The 18,826-nt window shown below is 34.4% G+C and overlaps 3 protein-coding genes across 3 annotated transcripts; 2 read left to right on the top strand and 1 right to left on the bottom strand.

Moving 5' to 3' along the window:
• Positions 1-544: 544 nt before the first annotated feature.
• LOC129286913 (protein PSK SIMULATOR 1-like) lies at positions 545-2,330 on the top strand. Its single transcript, XM_054923018.1, has one exon. It carries the CDS (start codon positions 668-670, stop codon positions 2,105-2,107), a length of 1,440 nt encoding a protein of 479 aa, XP_054778993.1. The 5' UTR covers positions 545-667; the 3' UTR covers positions 2,108-2,330.
• A 7,124-nt stretch (positions 2,331-9,454) lies between these two features.
• Positions 9,455-15,565, bottom strand: LOC129290248 (probable nucleolar protein 5-1). The gene is given in 6 exon segments (XM_054927003.1): positions 9,455-9,826; positions 9,905-10,032; positions 10,035-10,058; positions 10,061-10,183; positions 14,856-15,031; positions 15,558-15,565. Coding segments are annotated over 6 exon segments (831 nt in total).
• A 350-nt stretch (positions 15,566-15,915) lies between these two features.
• Positions 15,916-16,906, top strand: LOC129290161 (uncharacterized). Its single transcript, XM_054926899.1, has 3 exons — positions 15,916-16,185; positions 16,283-16,480; positions 16,556-16,906. Exons 1-3 carry the CDS (start codon positions 15,916-15,918, stop codon positions 16,904-16,906), a joined length of 819 nt encoding a protein of 272 aa, XP_054782874.1.
• Positions 16,907-18,826: the final 1,920 nt, after the last annotated feature.

Genomic DNA, 18,826 nt, shown 5'->3' with positions numbered 1-18,826 from the left:
AATTTACAATCTTATTTTTCATAAGCTTATTTAATGAAGGGAATGAAAAAAAATAATTATAAATAATGAAAATTTTTTAAAACATTAAATATATTTTAGGACATCAAATCATTTAAAAAAAAGTGTCTTATAAAATAAAACAAACAGAGCGTACGAGGAAAAAAATGTTTTTAAAGATAAGGATAAATTGATGAATTTATTTCTTTTTAAAAAAGGACGAAAAACATTGAGTCCCGGTCATTTGACCTGAATGTTCTAAGTATGAATAATTATTTTAGCCAATGTTCTAAATATGTTTAAAATAGAAAGTGAATTGTGAGGATTTTTTTTTTTTTTTTTTTCCGGTATGAGGATTTGATATCTTAAATTGCTATTTTTTACTCTTCACGCCCCCTAAGAGCCTCTGAATCTCAATCCATACAAGAACTGACACAACAACTAATTCCGATCTGGTGGTTGTAAAGTTTAATCTTTTAAGTACTTTAACCTCTCACTCACCGTTCTGCTCTTTCTCTCTGATATCACTCCCATACTTCCCACCACGTTAACCTCCCCTCTCCCCCCCCCCCCTCTCTCTCATGCATTTTCACAAACACATCATCTTCATTCCTTCTTTCTAACTCTACTTCGTCCCTTCCATACCTGCTTCAACTTCTTCTTCTTTCTCATGGCCCTTGAAACTCTGCTCATCAAGGTCAGAACAGCGCTTTCAAACCGGTTCGACTCTGTTCGACCCTCTCCGGCGTCGTCGAACCGGAAACTGTTGCTTAAGAAATCGTCTTTCAAGGCCAAAAACGTAGGCGTTTTGGCCTTCGAGATCGCCGGCGTCATGTCGAAGCTCCTCCATTTATGGCAGTCCCTCTGTGACCCTAACATCATTCGTCTACGAAACGACTATATTTCCCTTGAAGGTGTTCGTAAGATCATCTCAAACGACGAGTCGTTTCTGCTCGGCCTCGCCTGCGCCGAGTTCGCTCACAACCTCAGGCTCGTCGCCAACTCCGTCACTAGGATCAGCCGGAGATGCGAGGATTCTAACCTCCGATCGTTCGAGCGGCTATTCCACGAGTTCGCCGACTCGGGTCGCGACCCGCACGGGTGGGTCCTCTCGAGCCCGAAGGAAATCGAGGCCAAGCACAAGAAAATGGAACGTTATGTGACCATATCGGCTACTCTGTACAGAGAAATGGACGAGCTTTCGGTTCTAGAAAGTTCGCTGAGAAAAACTCTGCAACATGGTAACGATAACGAAGCTTCTTCTTCTTCTTCAATCAGCAGGGACCAGAAAATCTACGAGCTTCAGCAGAAGATTTTCTGGCAGAAACAAGAGATAAAGGACTTAAAGGACAGATCTCTGTGGAATAGAAGCTTCGATTCCGTTGTTTCATTGCTCGTAAGGTCAAGTTTCACCATTTTAGCAAGGATTAAGCTTGTTTTTGGAATTGGCCATTGCGTCCCCTGTTTATCTCGTACCCTCTCTGCTTCCGCCGCCGTTTACCCATCCGATCAAAACCCTCCTTTCATTTCTAGCCCATCAACCAAAAACTCAAATCTCGACGAAGAAAAGAAAGATTTATCAGCTGGGTTCTTCGAGTCAAATCAGAAGCTTCTGAAGCCGCCAGAAACTACGTTAGGAGCCGCAGCTCTGGCTTTGCACTATGCGAATTTGATCATAGTGATGGAGAAGATGATAAAATCTCCACAGTTAGTTGGCATGGATGCGAGGGATGATCTGTACTCGATGTTACCAAACAGTATCAGATCGTCCCTGAGAAAAAGACTGAAAGGAGTCGGGTTCTCGGCGAGTGATCCGGTGCTCGCCGGAGAATGGAGGGAGGCATTAGGGAGGATTCTGGGATGGTTATCGCCGTTGGCTCATAACATGATAAAGTGGCAGAGCGAGAGAAGCTTCGAGCAGCAGAATTCAATGCCAAAAACGAACGTTTTGCTGTTGCAGACTCTGTTTTTCGCGAACAAGGAGAAAACAGAGGCCGCCATTACTGAGCTGCTTGTGGGGTTGAATTATATTTGGAGGTTCGAGAGGGAAATGACAGCGAAGGCATTGTTTGAGAGTAACAATTTTAATGTAGTGTCGAATCTGCAGTAATAGGAGGAAGAATGAATGTTCATCATCTTCCTGTATCTCTTTTTTCCTCATAGTCCTTATTCTGTAATTTTCGTCTTCTCATTTTCATGGAGGTTGAAATTAGATGATTGAACCAAGTTCGTACGTCAGAGATCCTTGAAGCCAGAAGGGTTTGTTTGGATAATCTAACCCAGCTATTGTAAATGAAAAAAATAAATGAAAAAAAATATATATTACAGATATATTTACGTATATATATGTGTGTGTAGATGATGATGTGATTTTTGAGTGATTCTCCAATAAAATGCTTGGGGTTTCATGATTCATCTTTTTTTTCCCCAGTTTTTTTCTATAATAATCATGTCAAAATTGATCCCAATACCTCTGTTCTGTTGATGATGAATCAAATATCTATAATTGATTGCTAGTTTCCACTAGCTTCATATTCATTTATTGAAGCTGGTTAATGCAGTGGAAATAAAGCTAGTATGGAGTAATAAGTATGGTGTGGTACAGTATTTGGCTTTCGAATATACTCCATCGGGTTCTATTTATCAAACAAAGAGAAGATTTTTTTTATTTATAAATTACATTAATAAATTTTTATTATAAATATTTTCTGTTACCTTCTATTAAATGTTAGAAAGAGAAAATATATTATTAATATATATATATAATAATGATAAAGTTAAAAATTTTTTAAATTTTTGAACAGAATTGATAAATTTTAAATTTTTTTAAATTTTAATAAAACATGCTAAAAATCACTCATAAATTAAACTGAAAGAGTACATATGAATAATCATTTAAGTTTATATTTAATTAGAATTAATCAGGGTGGGGCCTGTTGGCACCCAACATGTGATCAAGGATGTGTAGTTATGTTGAATTTATTGCTAGATTGTAAATAGCATGAGACATTTTGCCACACCTGATTCTCACGTTTCAAGTGATCCATATTTGGCTTGGCCATTTGCCTTGCATACAAGACCATCGTACCAAAAATAGTGTGGGAGACCAATCACCAGGTTCAGGAAAAAGAAAGAAAAGGGGGGAAAAAAGTTAAGATACTCTATTTTTAAGGTAGTCTTGAGTTTAACTCTTGCAATTAATGCTCCATAGCAGATCATCTGTTAAAAACACAAACACATCCCCACGATGAAGGCCAAATAACTGTTTTTTCAGTGGAAACTGGAACCATATATTTCAAACAAGAAAGTCTATATACAAACAAATGACGAAAGAAAAACTAAGGCCTCATATAGCATGGAGGAGTTCTGAGTGTAGAAATGGAATAAACAGGCTCTCAATTAATGGTATGTTTGGTATACATGAAATTAATTCTCTGTAGATTGTAATTCCATCAAAAGATCTTGAATTTGATTTCACCCTCCTATGTAACATTTTAAATTTTAACTCTCAAATTTAACTAATTAATAAAGGGTAATTAGGTAAAATTGTATGTTAAATGGTTTAGTAATGGTTAGTGATAACTAATAGACCTATTGGATTTGAGTTTGGATTTGTAGTTGGGAAGTTGGGTTGTTAAAGCATGAGTTTATGAGTTGGGAGTGGTGTTTATGTTAATTATTCATGATAATGATTGCTATTACTTGTATATTAACCTTGTGGCATGAATGTTTGAGCTCAATCCTAGGTTAGGAAGTAAGTTGTTATTGGTAACCTTTAAGTTCTTAAAGGTTTGAGGTAAGAGAGATTCTATTTCGTGCTAATTGCTTGCTAGATTAATTTTGGTTGCTTGTGAACTTGATAAATGCCTTTTGTATCTTAATAAACTTAGAAATTATGTTTCTAAAGTTTAACTTGAAGTTTATATATTGGAAAATGCTGGCAAATCTAAGATTTGATCAATGAATTAATATTGAATTGTATATGTTAAGCTTTGGAAGTTAAATTTGATATGAACTTTGGTTTATGTATTACTGTTGCATTGATATTATTGACATGATCACATATTGAGTAGAGGTTGCTCTAGGAGGAGTTAGTACTATCTATCCATGTGAATACAACCAATGCCAAGTTTAGTTTGGGGATCAGGTTTTCTTGAATCTTACCTAGTAATAGGTGTAAATATAAGTTACCTAGACCCCTAGCCTATAATATTGCTCTGGACTGGGTGTAGGTATGGCTTGTAATAACCTAATGAATTTGAGAATGAGAGAATCTGTGGTCTAAGGTAAGTGTGACACTTTTGGTTGGGTAGCTCCTCATGTTTCATAAGCTTGGACTAGTCAATTTACATAGACTTAGCCTTATTAAAAATTCAACTCACAAATTCAGTCAGCAATATATGGAGGAAATAAGAATTAATTTGATCATGCATCTTTTATATGGCATTGAGTATGGGTTTGATTACATTTAAATGCTCACTTTGCATGCTTTAATTAATTTGACTTGCGTGTGTATAATTTAGAGTTACATTAATTACTAGATGGTTGTATTCACCCCTATTTTATATTTGACAGGCACTAGCTCCAAAGAAGATAAGGTGAAAGTAGCAGGGTTATAAGAATTCATGATTTCTACTATAAGCCTCTTTCTTTCGATTATTTTATATGCAATTGATGATGATGAAAATTGCCAACAAAGACAATTATTTTGTTTGCTTGCACTGTCACATGCTATTTAAGTTCATTAGTTGTATTTAGTACCCTAGGCCTTGTTGTAGGTGCTATTGGTGTCTAATTATGGCTTAAATACTGTGTAAGTAGATTCGGGTGTCTAACTTTTTAATATGATATAATTTAAAAATAAAATTAATACCATTAGCTAAGTCATTAAACAAGCTTTTTGTAAATATCTAAATCATTTCAAATGAACATCAGACAAAGAATTAGGATGTGTTAGAAATTTGCCCCCAGAGTTATGTGTAATGTCATGATTTTATTTAGGAATTTAATTTAAAAAATTATGAGGTTTAATTGAGAATTAAATTGTGTTTTGAAGAAATTTGAGGTTAATGAGTTTAAGCTCCTTTCCAATGTGAAGAAAGACCTACTATTGAAGCCTATTGTGAGTCTCAGTAAGTGAAGTATAGAGAGATCAAATTAAATTATGAGAGAGAGGCTATATTCAGAATTAAGCTTTGAGAGAAGAGAAAAAAAAAGAAAACTATTTTCACATTTTCATATAACAATCTCGATAAATCAGCATTTGCTAATTTGTTAACCTTTAGAAATGGTTGAAATTTGGCTAGTGAGTTCATAACATCTAACTCATCATTTTCAATAGTTAGATCATTAGTTCATTGCTTAATTAATGTAAGAGTTATTCACTTCGTTCTTTGTATGAGATTTGCCTAAGTTAATGAGATTAATTAATCTAACCCTAGGATTAGTATGTGATTACTGTTGGGTACTATAATTAGTAATAATTAATGTGTTATTGTTAATTAGCATAATTGTGTTGTGTAAATTCTGTTGTGGATATTGTAGGTGATCACTTTTGCATTTGGGGAATCTTACTATTGAAGAATAAGAGGTAACCACTTTTTGATGTTATATTGTGTGTTTTATGATTAATTATGTGAATTTTGAATTATGAAGTATATGAGTTGAGGACCCGTGTGTCAGATTAAATTTTATTTTGTTGAGAAAATGTGTTGCCAAGTGAGATATTAATTGATTATGAGAAAGTGTTTAGAACAAAAGTGTATTAGAAAGTATGAGTTTTTATGTGTTATGCATTTATGTGTATTGAAATTGTTCTTAATTGCATGACATGTTGGTGTATGCTTCGAAGTCGTGTGCTAGATAAATGTTACCATATGGTATGCCCTATTAAGCCTAATGGGTGGCACATGTGGCTTGGACTAGTTTACCTTTGGTCAAGCAAACTAGAGTATCAAATATAGTGTGTAGAGGAGATAAAAAGTTGTCATGCTATATATGTGTATTTGCAAGAATTGAATATGTGTGTGTGTGGTTTTTTTTAAAAGTAATTAACATATTTGATTACTTTACATACTTTATTTCATCTTAGATTTGTTTACTAGTACCTTTGTGTCTAATTTCCCTTGGTTAACAATTTTATAGGAAAGAGACTAGATAGAGGAGCACCAAGAGAGTGATTTAGTGTTTGTTGACACCTATTGGCTACTTGGCATGTTTTTTCGTAGAAGTAATATATATTTGCCAACCTTAAACTATTTTGAATATGATGAACATGTATATGTTATAATTTGTTTTACCTTGCATGTAGTGACCGAGAGACTCATGTCTACTCCTCATAGCCATAATGTAGATTTTATCTTTTAATTGACTTCATATATGTTGGTTGTGAGACTTCTGTTTGCTCCTCATGGTCTTAAATTGATTTTTGGAACATTATGTTGTGATTATATAATTGGAATTTTTAGTATAACTATGTTGGGAGGCTAAACCCAACTATGAGATTATTTTGTATTTTGTGTACATATTAGTGTTGTATGATAAGTGTGTTGTATGGCCTACTATTACCACACATTGGCTCTTGGCTTTGATTGAGATTTGGAAAACTTAAATAGTATAGGGAAGGGTATTATGGAAACTTAATAGTTTTGTGGTGTCATAACTTTAAATCAAAGTCATTAGTTAATTTGTTAAAAAAGCTTGTTTTAGACAATGTAAGCTTGAGAATTATGCTCTGCTATTTAAAATGCTTTACGTCTTTATTATAAATTTTTAAAGACTTTTTGTAATGAGATCCCATTTTGATACCTCTAGTTAGATGAGCTATTTTTAAATATCATGGTGGATCTATTTGATCTGTGTAACTATTTTATTACCATAATAGTTAATGTTTATGAAATGTTTTATCATAAGAAAAGTTCTTTTATATGATGGTATGTTTTTAAATAATTATTTATTTCTTAATTACTATGTTAGACTTTTTTCTATCATGATAATGTTGTAAGTTATTAGTTTTATTATTTTTATCATGGTAAGACTTTGTCCTAACATGGTAATGTTTGAAAAAATGTCTTTCATTTTTATTATCATAATACACTTTTTTTTACCATGACAAATGTTTTAAAAATTTGAGTTTTTGATAAAAATATTATTTTAAATAAAATAAAATAAGTGTGTAAGTGAGGGATGTTTCATTATGACAACAAAAATGCTACTATGTTCTATGTAATGCCCCGCAGCACATAGCACAAAAGAGATCATGCCGTGGTGTAATATGACGTGCCACTACAGATGCTCTTGAATTTTTAAAAAAAGTTATTTTTTTAAACTTTTTTTCACTGTTGTATTCAAATCAAGTGATATCTCATGTTTTTAAATGTTTTTGAAACTATGATTTAAGTACGTTGGGCCTTGACATTTTTGTTCAATTTGGGGTCCCAATGAATTATTTAATTATACCCTGTTATGATGGGTTTCATTAACTAATAAATATTAAATTATTTTAATCCTTTCTACTATAATAAAATCCATCCTACCATGATAGGGTCTAATTATTGTTGCTTATTTTAAGTTACGGATTATAAGTTTAATTTTATTAATTATTGTAGACCTTTAATAATAGTTTCTTTTTCTTTTCTATTATAATTAACTCTTTTAATTACAGTAAATTTTATAGAGTAAATTAGGTGATATTATATCCCACCTATACAGTCCGGACATTCTCTTTAGAATTCAATCTTGTCTTTTTCTACCTTTCAACCCTGTGATCATGCCGCCCCGCTTGTCCAAGTTCTATTAATGTGTTAATAACACATGTAAAGTAAATATTTTAAAAACTAATTATAGAGAATAAGCAAGTAATGTTATGCATTTAATAAGTACAGTAATTGATTTAATAAGTTATCAAATAATGTCAAGAAATTAATATGCAAAGTAAAAATTTTGACAAGTAATTATAGAGAATTAATATGTAAAGTAAAGATTTTAACAAGTAGCTATAGCAAATTAACATGTAAAATTAAAATTTTAACAAATAATTATGGAGAATTAATATGTAAAGAAAATATTTTAACTCAAAAAAATTATTTCAACCATTTTATCTTACATTTTAATTTCATTTCAGGCACAAATTCTTGCAATAAAATTTCTAATTTATTTAGACCTCATTTATAATAATATCATGTTTCTTGTTCTTTAATAAATTCTTGTTAAATGATTAATCCAGATGGTGTATTTTTTTGGGACAAAAAATACTGAATTAATACTAGTTAAATATCTGATAGATTTTTTTTAAAAATAAGTTGAGAATATTGATCTAAATTATCATAAATAAAAATTTTTTAATTATAAATAAGTATTTAAATATTAAATATAATTATTAAATTGTAATAAAAAATTTTATTTGTAATTGTTTAAATTAATATTTATAATTTATTTTATAAAAAATTATCTTAACTATCATTAATACATTTATTTAAAACTTAATTGTCATTATCCCTATTTTTTTTTAAATTATATCGAACAACTGTTAACTAAACCCTTCCATTGACTTGTCAAATCGATCGAATTTGCATTTGAAAAAAGTAAAATGTAAAAATTAAAAAACACAAAATTAATTTTAATTTAAAATAAAGATAAAGTATCTATATATCGATGCGTAATTGTTTCATAATTTTATATTTTAATAATAATTTTATAAAATATTAAAGCCTGATCATTTAAAAATTAATTCAAAGATTGAGATAAGAAATTGAGTAGTGGAGAAATAATAAATGAAAAAAAATTCATCTAATTAACAAGGGCAAAGCCTATTTTCTTCTTCCACCACCAACATCACGTCATTGCTAGTTTCTAAATTCAGTTGACTTCATCTGCTTTCTTTTATGGGAGAATCAGTCTAAAGTCCCATGGAAGCACTTTAAATACACTGAGGTCTCATGAATTTAAGAAATAGCTGCCAGGTCCTTAGGGACGTAAGGGTGAATAAATCTGAAAGTGAAATTACCCATTTACCCTCTATTTGAAATATGAAAAATCGGTCTGCTTCCTACTAACCCACGAAACTGAAGACGGTTGTGTCTTCCTCATTCTGTCGTGCTCCAGAGCTAATGGCTGAGCACTATTCTCACGGTCGCATTCCATCGGAGAAGACCGTCGCGCCATTAGAGAGTGAAAAACTCGAAGGAGTAAAGAACGAGAGTTGCTCGCTCCTACTTTAGCGACTCATATTTGCCCTAATCGCCATCATCGGACTATCTTTGCCGTCCTCTGCCACTGTCTCACCACCACAGGTTCAACTGCCATTCATTATGCGTTTTCTTCTCCCATTATTCCTTTCTTTGTTCTTTTCTTTTTTTAGCTGGTATCTCGATTGTGACTTTAATTTTTTGCATCTCCGTTTTCGCACATAACTGTAATTCTCCATCTCTGTTATTTTGCTCGTATGTCGGTTTTCTTCTCACTGTAATTCACCATCTCTGTAATCCTCCTCAGCCTGCACCTGGCCATCCTTAGCAGAATCCCTACGTTTCTTCTTCTTCTCCTTCTTTACAGTTTCCACCTGATCTGATTCCTTGCCAGCATCAGCTTGTAGAGCAGCATCGTCGTCCCCACTTCTCTCTTTCTTCTTTTTATTCTTTTCTTTCTTTTCTTCAGCAACAGGAAGCTCTTGCATTTCCTCATCCACAAACACACTGTGAGGAGCTTGACGGAAGCCTCCAACTCCCTTCTTCCAATCTTTGTCATAACTTTCTATCTTTGGCTTTCCTTTAGTTGAACCGGCAAATCTACCTAGTTCATTGCCTTCAAGACTCCTTAGGCGTGCTTCAAGCTGTGTGAAAGTATATATAAGAAATGGTAGCAAGTGACAACAAAAGTAGGAGAACTAACTAGAGAATAGCACAAGCACCTTGGCTCTGTTTTCCAATCCCATTGAATTATGTTGACCATGTCTAAGAGCATCTTCCATAATCGCCAATGCTGTCTTTGCAGCAAGTGATCGAGAAATTTTACCCTTAAAGTTTTGAGCAGGCTGACAATTAATGATGCATAATAAATAACTCATAATTTGGGGTAGCATGCTTAGTCTTTAGGGCCCTAAAGAGAGCCTTTTCAGCACCAAGTATTTGTACAGTACTCCCTGGCAGCTTTGCAAGATTGAGGAAGCTACCACCATTGTAACACTTGCCTCGAGTGTTATCCAAAAATTACACAATTCAAATAAACTAAGTGTGGTTAAGGAATTAATCCTAAAACTAACTTAGGAAAGAAACCATTTAAATCACTAAGTAAATACACAATTGCAAATTAAACATTTAAAGCCTTTAAAAAATTTTATAGGTTCTACCTATAGCACACGGAAGCAAGTTAGACGAAAGAAGGGTAAAAATATGCTGTTATTACAGCATTAAATTGCTGTCATGACAGCCCTCCCGAGTCAACTTCAGGGAGGCACCGTTCTATCTTCCGATCTCCGATCGAAGAAATTTTATAAGTTCACACGTCACATTCAAAGGTTACTATAAGTGTACCAAATTTTAAAAAGATCCAACGGTCGGATTAAAAATTGGACATGTTATAAATTTGGTCACTTTTGCTGTCATGACAGCACTTCCAGACCAACTTCTGGAGTGCACCATTTCATCATCCGACCTCCGATCAGAGTGATTCTAAAGCCCACATGTCACTTTTTAAGAATACTATTAGCATACCAAATTTTGAAAAGATCCAACGGACGGATTGAATTTTGTGCATGTTACAATATAACTACTGTAGCTGTCATGACAGCAATGAAATGCTATCATGACAGCATTATGACAACACCTCCAGACCAAATTCTGGAGTACGCTGTTTCTCCATCCGATATCCGATTGACATGATTCCAAATCCCACACGAAGCTTATAAAAGGTTTTACTTGTGACCCAAAATTCAAGGCCACCTACACGGTTGATAGGTATGCTGAGATCTACATTAAGGAGATTGTGCAACAACAGTAAATAACTGCTTCATCCGATCCAACCACTCCTCAGCTTTCCCATCAAGCATACTACCATCATATGTGGTCGGATTAGAGCGAGAGAATTCCTTCCAAGGTTCGGATATGTCATCCTCTTGATTATTAGCAACTAGTGCATGAGCTCCCATAGTACTAGAAGATCCCTGCCCAGCATTTAGGTCAACATGCTGATCTGGAACAGTATGACTTCTAAGATTTGCTGTATATCCACCATAACTTCAAGCAGCCTAGCCATGACTGCATCCATCCCCTGTGGTGGTGGTGGAGGTGGAGGCGGAGGCGGAGGCAGAGGAGGTAGAGGTGGTGGTCGTTCCTCATTCCTCGATCTACCCCTTCCCCTTCGAGCCATATTAGAACTGAAAGGTGTACGGCCACAAGTGTACGGACCTTTCTCCCCTCCTAAAGGAACAAGCTAGAGAAAGAAAAATAATATTAGTCCAGGTTAGTGGTAGAAGGGAAAGAGCATAAAAGTAACGTAACATCCTAAAAATTTTAAGACTCAAATTTATTTTAAAAAAATAAAATAAAATATCTATAATTAAATTAAAATTTAGAATAATTTAATAGAGGCCCAGAGTTTGAATTTTACTAAGCAAAAGTTTGGTTTTATTTGATTTTTAACTATGGAAAAAATTACCAAAGTTGACCCGGGCTTTTGTGCAATAATAAAAAATGTTGGGCTATTTCTTGTAATTTTTCCCAAACTTTTAGATCAGCTTTTATAAGGGGAAAAGAGACGCAGAAATGCAGAGAAAGGAAAGGAAAGGAAACACACGAGAGGGAGAGAGGAAGAAGAGAAGAGAAAGGGAGGGAGTTAGGCTTGGATCTAGGAGTCTTTGCGACCGTTGCGAGCTCGGCTACACGATAGGTAAACTCCCTACTTCAATCCTCTTCTCTTTCTCTTAATTTTCTTCAATTTTTAGAAGAGGAGATTTTTTGATTTTGATCCCAAAGGCTTTATTCTTGTACGCTTTTGTTTCTTTGAATCCTGGGGAGCATGTTTTGAGTTTCTATATAGTGATCTAATGTTTTGAGTGGATAATTGGATGAAAAGAGGTGTTTTGGGCACAAAATAAATCCTGAGAAATTGGGTTTTTGCTCTTCAATGGTTTAAGCTTATTGATTTAGTTATAATTTTGCTATTTGAGCCCAATAAGATTTAAATTAAGTTTTAGTTTTCATTATAAGGGCTAATGGTGAAAGTTGGTGGCACTAAGTAAAGGTTTTTAATTGATTAAAAATTTTATATAAATTGGAAATTTAGCCTAGTGATGGCTAATAAATAGTTTTGGTGGTTAAGTGATACTATGTGAATGGTTGGTTAAATATATAGACCATTGGGATGGATTATGGCTCATAGACCCAAGTTGTGTGGTATGAATTATAGTCTTCATTAATGCTATTTGACATGATAAGTGATGTGGATCACTTATATGTTGTAGGGATTGTTGGTAGAATTTGTTCGGAAGTTAAGGAACAAGCCAAGTTCTATTTTGTACAAAAGGAACCCTTTTGGTACCAAAGGGTTGAGGTAACAGGGGAAATTTATATTTTCTATTACTCTATTTTAGCTATGTTTGAATAAATATCACTAGCTATCATGCATTACATGTTTTAAAAGATTTAATGTGCTTTATAAGGGGTTATGGGGTACTACTTTGATTATAGTGCAATTATGTTTTTTTAAATTATTTAATAACAATATTTTTATGGAAACGAGATTTATAAATGTTATACTACTTTAGAGTGTTGAATGGTCAATACTTAGGAAAGATAGACAAGAATAAAAGGCATGATCTTGGTGGGAGTTCACCAATGAGAAGGTATGGATTTTTGATATTTTATGGCACACTGTCAGTACTCAGTGTTGTCTTACGTATTGTGGGCTCAGTGCACTAAAGTGGTTAGTGTATTGAGTGTTTGACACCTCTCAGTGGGGGAGGAAATCCAACATATGAAGTGTGAGGTTGAGTGTCTAGGCAAAGGTAGCCCTCACATGGAGAGTAAGTCGGGCTAGCTCTCAGAGGGAGTTAGCTTTGACTGCTCAGGATTCACGTCGAAGGGGTATAGGCGGTTCAGTGGATTAGATCATGCTTTAGACTATGTTTTGTGCCTGTGGAGGTACAAGTAGGTATAAGGTTTACCTGTGAGTTAAAGAGTGTCAGGGGGCATTCTGTTGGTCATGAAAGGCCATACCGGCCTAGGTCATGCATTTGTACATTTTAAATGGCTAAATTATATACTATGTTGAATTTATTATTTATTTATTTGATTATGGCTTACTTTGTAATAATCAATGTAGATTTCTCTGTTATTGAGACTATGGTTGTCTTACCCCTTTCTTTTCAATATTATAGGTCCAGGTGAAGGATCTAGTGGTATACGGGGAAAGGAGCAAAGCCAGGAGTTTGCTTGTGATTTGTAAAGAACTGCAACCCCTTTCTTTTGAGCAAATATACTGTAATGTATTTAGGATTAGGGTGTCAGTAGGATATGATTATGTATGTGTGTGTGAATATGTGTGGATTGTGTGCTTGTGTATGAATTTTTATCTGTTTGCAGACTTGTGGCTAGGAAACTTAGTTATGAAGTGTGGTTTTGATGGATTTACTTAGTAAACCAAGTTTCTATTACAAGTAGATATTTATTTTGATATATATGTGATTTTATAAGCAAATGCAAAGTGGTTGCATTGCAAATGATGTGCTATAGGCAAACATACACATTGGATAGAGAGAGTGAGTGCGTGGGCCCCACAAGGAGCTCTGAGCCAAGTGAAAATATTTAGCATATGTATTTATATAAATACATGGTATTTAGATTGATTTGTGACCGCTCTTGTATGATTTGTGCATTTTGGGGGTTTAAGGTCCATTATGGAAAATGGCACCCAGGTGGTCAAATTTTGATGTATGGGGGTTTTCCATCATTTGAATGTTCTATCAGGTGTTTTTAGTCTTATTTGACGTGTCCAAAGTGTTCCCACAGGTTTGTGACCATTAGGATGAGATTTGGACAATTTTGAAAATGGTTTTTACCAAAAAGCTGCACTTTTGCATCCGGGTGTCCAAATCTTAATCCGACCATTGGATTCCTCTAAAATTTGGGTCACAAGTAAAACCTTTTATAAACTTCGTGTGAGATTTGGAATCGTGTCGATCGGATATCGGATGGAGAAACGGCGCACTCCAAAATTTAGTCTGGAGGTGCTGTCATGACAGCATTTCATTGCTGTTATGACAGCTACAGTAGTTATATTGTAACCTGTACAAAATTCAATCTGTCTGTTAGATCTTTTCAAAATTTGGTATGCTAATAGTATTCTTAAAAAGTGACATGTGGGCTTTAGAATCACTCCAATCGGAGGTCGGATGATGAAATGGTGCACTCCAAAAGTTGGTTCGGAAGTGCTGTCATGACAGCAAAAGTGACCAAATTTATAACATATCCAATTTTTAATCCGTCTGTTGGATCTTTTTAAAATTTGGTACGCTTATAGTACTCTTTGAATGTGACGTGTGAACTTTAAAATTTCTTCGATTGGAGATCGGAAGACAGAACGGTGCCTCCCTAAAGTTGACTCGGGAGGGCTGTCATGACAGCAATTTAATGCTGTAATGACAGCATATTTTTACCTTTCTTTCGTCTAACTTACTTCCGTGCGCTATAGGTAGAACCTATAAAATTTTTTAAAGGCTTTAAATGTTTAATTTGCAATTGTGTATTTGCTTAGTGATTTAAATGGTTTGTTTCCTAAGTTGGTTTTAGGATTAATTCTTTAACCACACTTAGTTTATTTAAATTGTGTGATTTTTGGATAACATTCGAGGCAAGTGTTACAACCATGGGCAATAAGGCGAGCACTAATAAGCTTCCCAATAAGAGCAGTCAAATTGGGTGTAATAGTGTTCATCCTACTCTTAAGATAATCATATAGTTGTGCTTTGTACTCTGAAAGAGACAAAACCTGGTCACACAGTTCTCTAATGTTTATCAAGTCAAGCTTACCAAGTATATTTCTGATATGTTGCAAAGGTGTAGCTATGCATGAGATTTTTGTAATTACTTAAGGCGCGTATTTGCATGTTTCAACTTTCAACTACTCCTCTTGCATTTTATATTTTTATTGTGGTAAGTTTAACTTCCAATTCTGCTTAAAAATATGTAATTTTAAATATGGACGAATTTCTCCATTGACGACAACTGCTTTCTTTGTTGACAACAACCATATGCTGTATTAATCAAAATCATTTATTCCATGAATGACAACTAATTACTTCAATGACTACAACCATAAACTCCATTGACAACAACAGTATGCTCCATTGACTAGTGAACTGTCATAACTAGTGAATCGTCATGCCTCTGTGACTTGTGTTTTTTTCTTACTAATAAACAATGCTAGTGCAGAAATCTGTGAGTTGGAACTTAGTAATGACTAGTATGCATATATCTCTTTTCAACACATGTAATTGAACTTTTCTATTTGTTTTCCAGATAAAGGAAGATGAAAGACAAAGCAAAGACAACAGTGAAGATATATACCGTACCATTTCAGACGCGCTGCTCTCCTAGCCAATTTGGTGAAGTGGCAAAATATGTTAAGAAAGATGAGAAATTACAAAAAAGGGTTGAGAAGCTAGGATTCCATAGGCTTCTTTATATGTCTTGTAAAAAAATTCAAAGAGATATTTGTGGAGAGTTGATGCGTGCCTTTGACCCCCCAACTCGTGAAATATGCATAAAGGGGAAAATCAAGCAAATGAAGGCCAAGGATGTGAATGACTTGATGGGGTTACGTAGTGAGGGTAAGTAGATTACTGGGGATGTCAATGTGAATGATAGAGCTTTTAAGAATTTGAGAAATACTTACTATAAAATGCCTTAGAAGGAAATAGCTGAAATGATTATATCTGGAAAGGAGGTAGCTAAATTTGAGTTACTTTTTATAATGTATGCATTGGGAACCTTGCTATTGTCAACCGCAAGTCTTGAGGTTAGCAACCGTATATTGAAGGTTGTTTATGAGACACAAAAGAAACCAAGCGCATATGATTGGGGTACGTTCATTTTTAATGAACTTTGCAAGGAGATAGAAGACTACAAGAAACAGCTTAGCAAAGGCAAGGGAAGGACGAGGAAGAACGTTGGGGGATGTATCTACTTTCTAATGGTAAGTGTGTGTTCAATTTACGTTAATCCAAAGTGATAGCCTTTCAAAGTTTTCCATGTAAAGGTTTTATGTTTATACTGATTTGTCAAGTTTTTAGGTATGGGGCTTCCAAAATTTTTCAGTTGGCCAAGGTTGTCCAAAAGTCATAGATGCTCTAAAATATTGGGATGATGATAAAGTAAATATAAGAATAAAGTTGGAGAAAAAGAGCAATCGAGGCATCTTGCATGAGCCAACTACTGTACATGGTAGTTCATCTACCAAGGTGTATCAAGAATCGGCATTTGTTCACCAGGTATGTATAAAATAGAGTACAATGGACATATATATATGGTCTTATTTATGCACTGAGTCAGTAATTATCTTGCAGGAAGTAAGGAGGCTGTATGGAAAAGTGCTGTCGTTTGTGTCTGACATTGGAGAGGAGTTAATGAGCTTACAATCAATGCTGCTTGGACAAGGCTCAAGAGAGGAAGAAGGTGAAAAATCACAAGAGAAAGAAGATGATGATAAAGGGATAGATTCTGAGGGAAAGAATGAAGATGAAAAAATAGAAGAGGAAGGACTTGTTGATGAGGGGACAGCTTTAGAGGAAAAAAATAAAGAAGAAAAATTAGAAGAGGAAGAATATAACGAAGAAGGAGATGAACAATCAAAAGAGGAAGACAATGAAGAAGAAAAATTAGAAGAGGAAGAATACAATGAAGAAGGAGCTGAATAATCAAAAGAGGAAGAGAATGAAGAAGAAAAATTAGAAGGTGAAGAAGATAAAGAAAAAGATGATGAACAGCAAGGTTCTCCTAAAGAAAAGGGCAACAATGACGATTCAAAAGAGGAAGAGGATAAGGAGGCAGGTGTAGGAGGGAAAGATTCTGCCGAGGACGAGGAAGGGAGAGGAGAAGAACAATCAAGTAAACATCCTAGAAGATCAAAAAGATATAAAAGATCTACTGTGAAATCTCCATGGGTTAGAACTAATGTTGGAAAGAAGAGAAAAATGGATGAGAAGGAGCAATTATTTCAAATATGCACAATACCATGTGAGGAAGATGAGGGAGACAAGTAAGTCCCTATACTGTGCCTAAAAATTGACTGACTAAAGTATTAGTGACAATCTATTTAATTTTTCCTTCTTCTTCAATAGGATCATTGTAGATTTGTATAGCTACTACTTGACTCGTGTAGAGCTACAATGTTTTGTTGGAAAGAGATGGATTAGTGACAGGGTGATGTCAATGGTTGCCCAAACTTTGGTAGGTGACCAAAAGGAAACTGAAGGGAAAGTTCGGAGACATATCTTTGGTTCTGAATTCATGCTAAAAATGATCAGCAACCCTTTGAAATGGACGGTAGATGACAACAAGGGAGAAATATTTCTTGAGTTTGTTGGATATAACATTGTTGATTGTGATTTCATTTTTAGCCCAACTCTTTTCTATAGTCACTGGTTTTGCTATGTCTTTGAGACCAAGAGTAAGAACTTCTATGTATTAGATTCATTGGTCAGTAACAGGGAGTATTTCCAAAGACAGCAAGAAGAGGAAGAAGAAGAGAATGTTGAGAAGAAGGGCAAGGGAAAGGAGAAGAAGAAGAAAAAGAAAGGACAACTGGATCCCAAAGAAATGATGGCAAGAGGATGCGTATGTCTATACTTGTCACTCAACATTACCAACATCTATATTTGTCGTTTTCTTCTTGATTAGTTGTAAATTAACATTACTAACATTGCAAGTCTTGAGTTTGCAGAGGAATTGCTTTCACTCTCTACTTCATGCAGTCAAGCCACAATTGTTTGAGGATGACATTAGCACGGACATCATATGGGCTAAAGTTCATGTGCAAATTGATATGTGAGTTCCTTTTATGTTTATACATCATTAAACTTATATTTACATGTGAAAAATTAATTTTACGTTATGTTTTTTATTTTGTTTTTAGCCATACTTGTGGGGTGCACATTATGACATGGTTACAATCGTGGGACAACACTGTGGATAAGAATGGGTATATGATGCCAAAATACTCTGACGTATGCATTCTTTGCTTTACATTTTCCCTCTTTCATGTACTACATATTTGTTGTTGTCCCTTATAAGACTTACTTGTGGTGCAGGATGACCTCTATAAGAAGAAGGTAGAACTCTTGTGGTGGCTACTAAGTCATCATAACAATATGAAGGAGCCCGAAGCCATGTCCTTGTTAGAAGGATCCCAATCGACAAGGAAAAGGAAATAGAAGATTTTTTATAGAACCTTAGGATATAATTTTATTGATCATCATATCCCTTTGTATAGTTAGCTCATTTTGTGTAGTTAACTTAGATAATGCTGGTTATAAAAGCTGATTACAGGTTTGTAAATGTGGCAGACAGCTTGTTTTATTAATTGCATGTCAACAAGTTATTATCACTTTATTGACAAGTGTCTATAAGTACATTAACAAGTTAATAATTCACCGTTGACAAGTAGTAATAACTATATTGATAAGGTTGTAATTCGACATTGACAAGTGCTGAAGCAGTAAGTGCTGTTATTCCCTTTAAAATTCAACAATGTGCAAGAACCTGTTGACTACTTAGCTTTGGAGATTAACAAGTACTATTAACTATATTTGACAAGGTAGTAATTCGACATTGACAAG

Source organism: Prosopis cineraria, unplaced genomic scaffold, assembly GCF_029017545.1.
Source record: "Prosopis cineraria cultivar Desert tree isolate PC_DT_omini unplaced genomic scaffold, ASM2901754v1 PC1, whole genome shotgun sequence".
NCBI lineage: Eukaryota > Viridiplantae > Streptophyta > Magnoliopsida > Fabales > Fabaceae > Prosopis > Prosopis cineraria.
Note: the sequence above shows the minus strand (reverse complement) of the source record. Positions and strands in the feature narration are given on the sequence as shown.

Coding starts and splice junctions, on each gene's coding strand:
- LOC129286913 (XM_054923018.1), top strand. CDS start 668: ATGGCCCTTGAAACTCTGCTCATCAAGGTCAGAACAGCGCTTTCAAAC.
- LOC129290161 (XM_054926899.1), top strand. CDS start 15,916: ATGATTATATCTGGAAAGGAGGTAGCTAAATTTGAGTTACTTTTTATA. Junction 16,186..16,282: donor GATGTATCTACTTTCTAATG/GTAAGTGTGTGT, acceptor TCAAGTTTTTAG/GTATGGGGCTTCCAAAATTT. Junction 16,481..16,555: donor AATCGGCATTTGTTCACCAG/GTATGTATAAAA, acceptor ATTATCTTGCAG/GAAGTAAGGAGGCTGTATGG.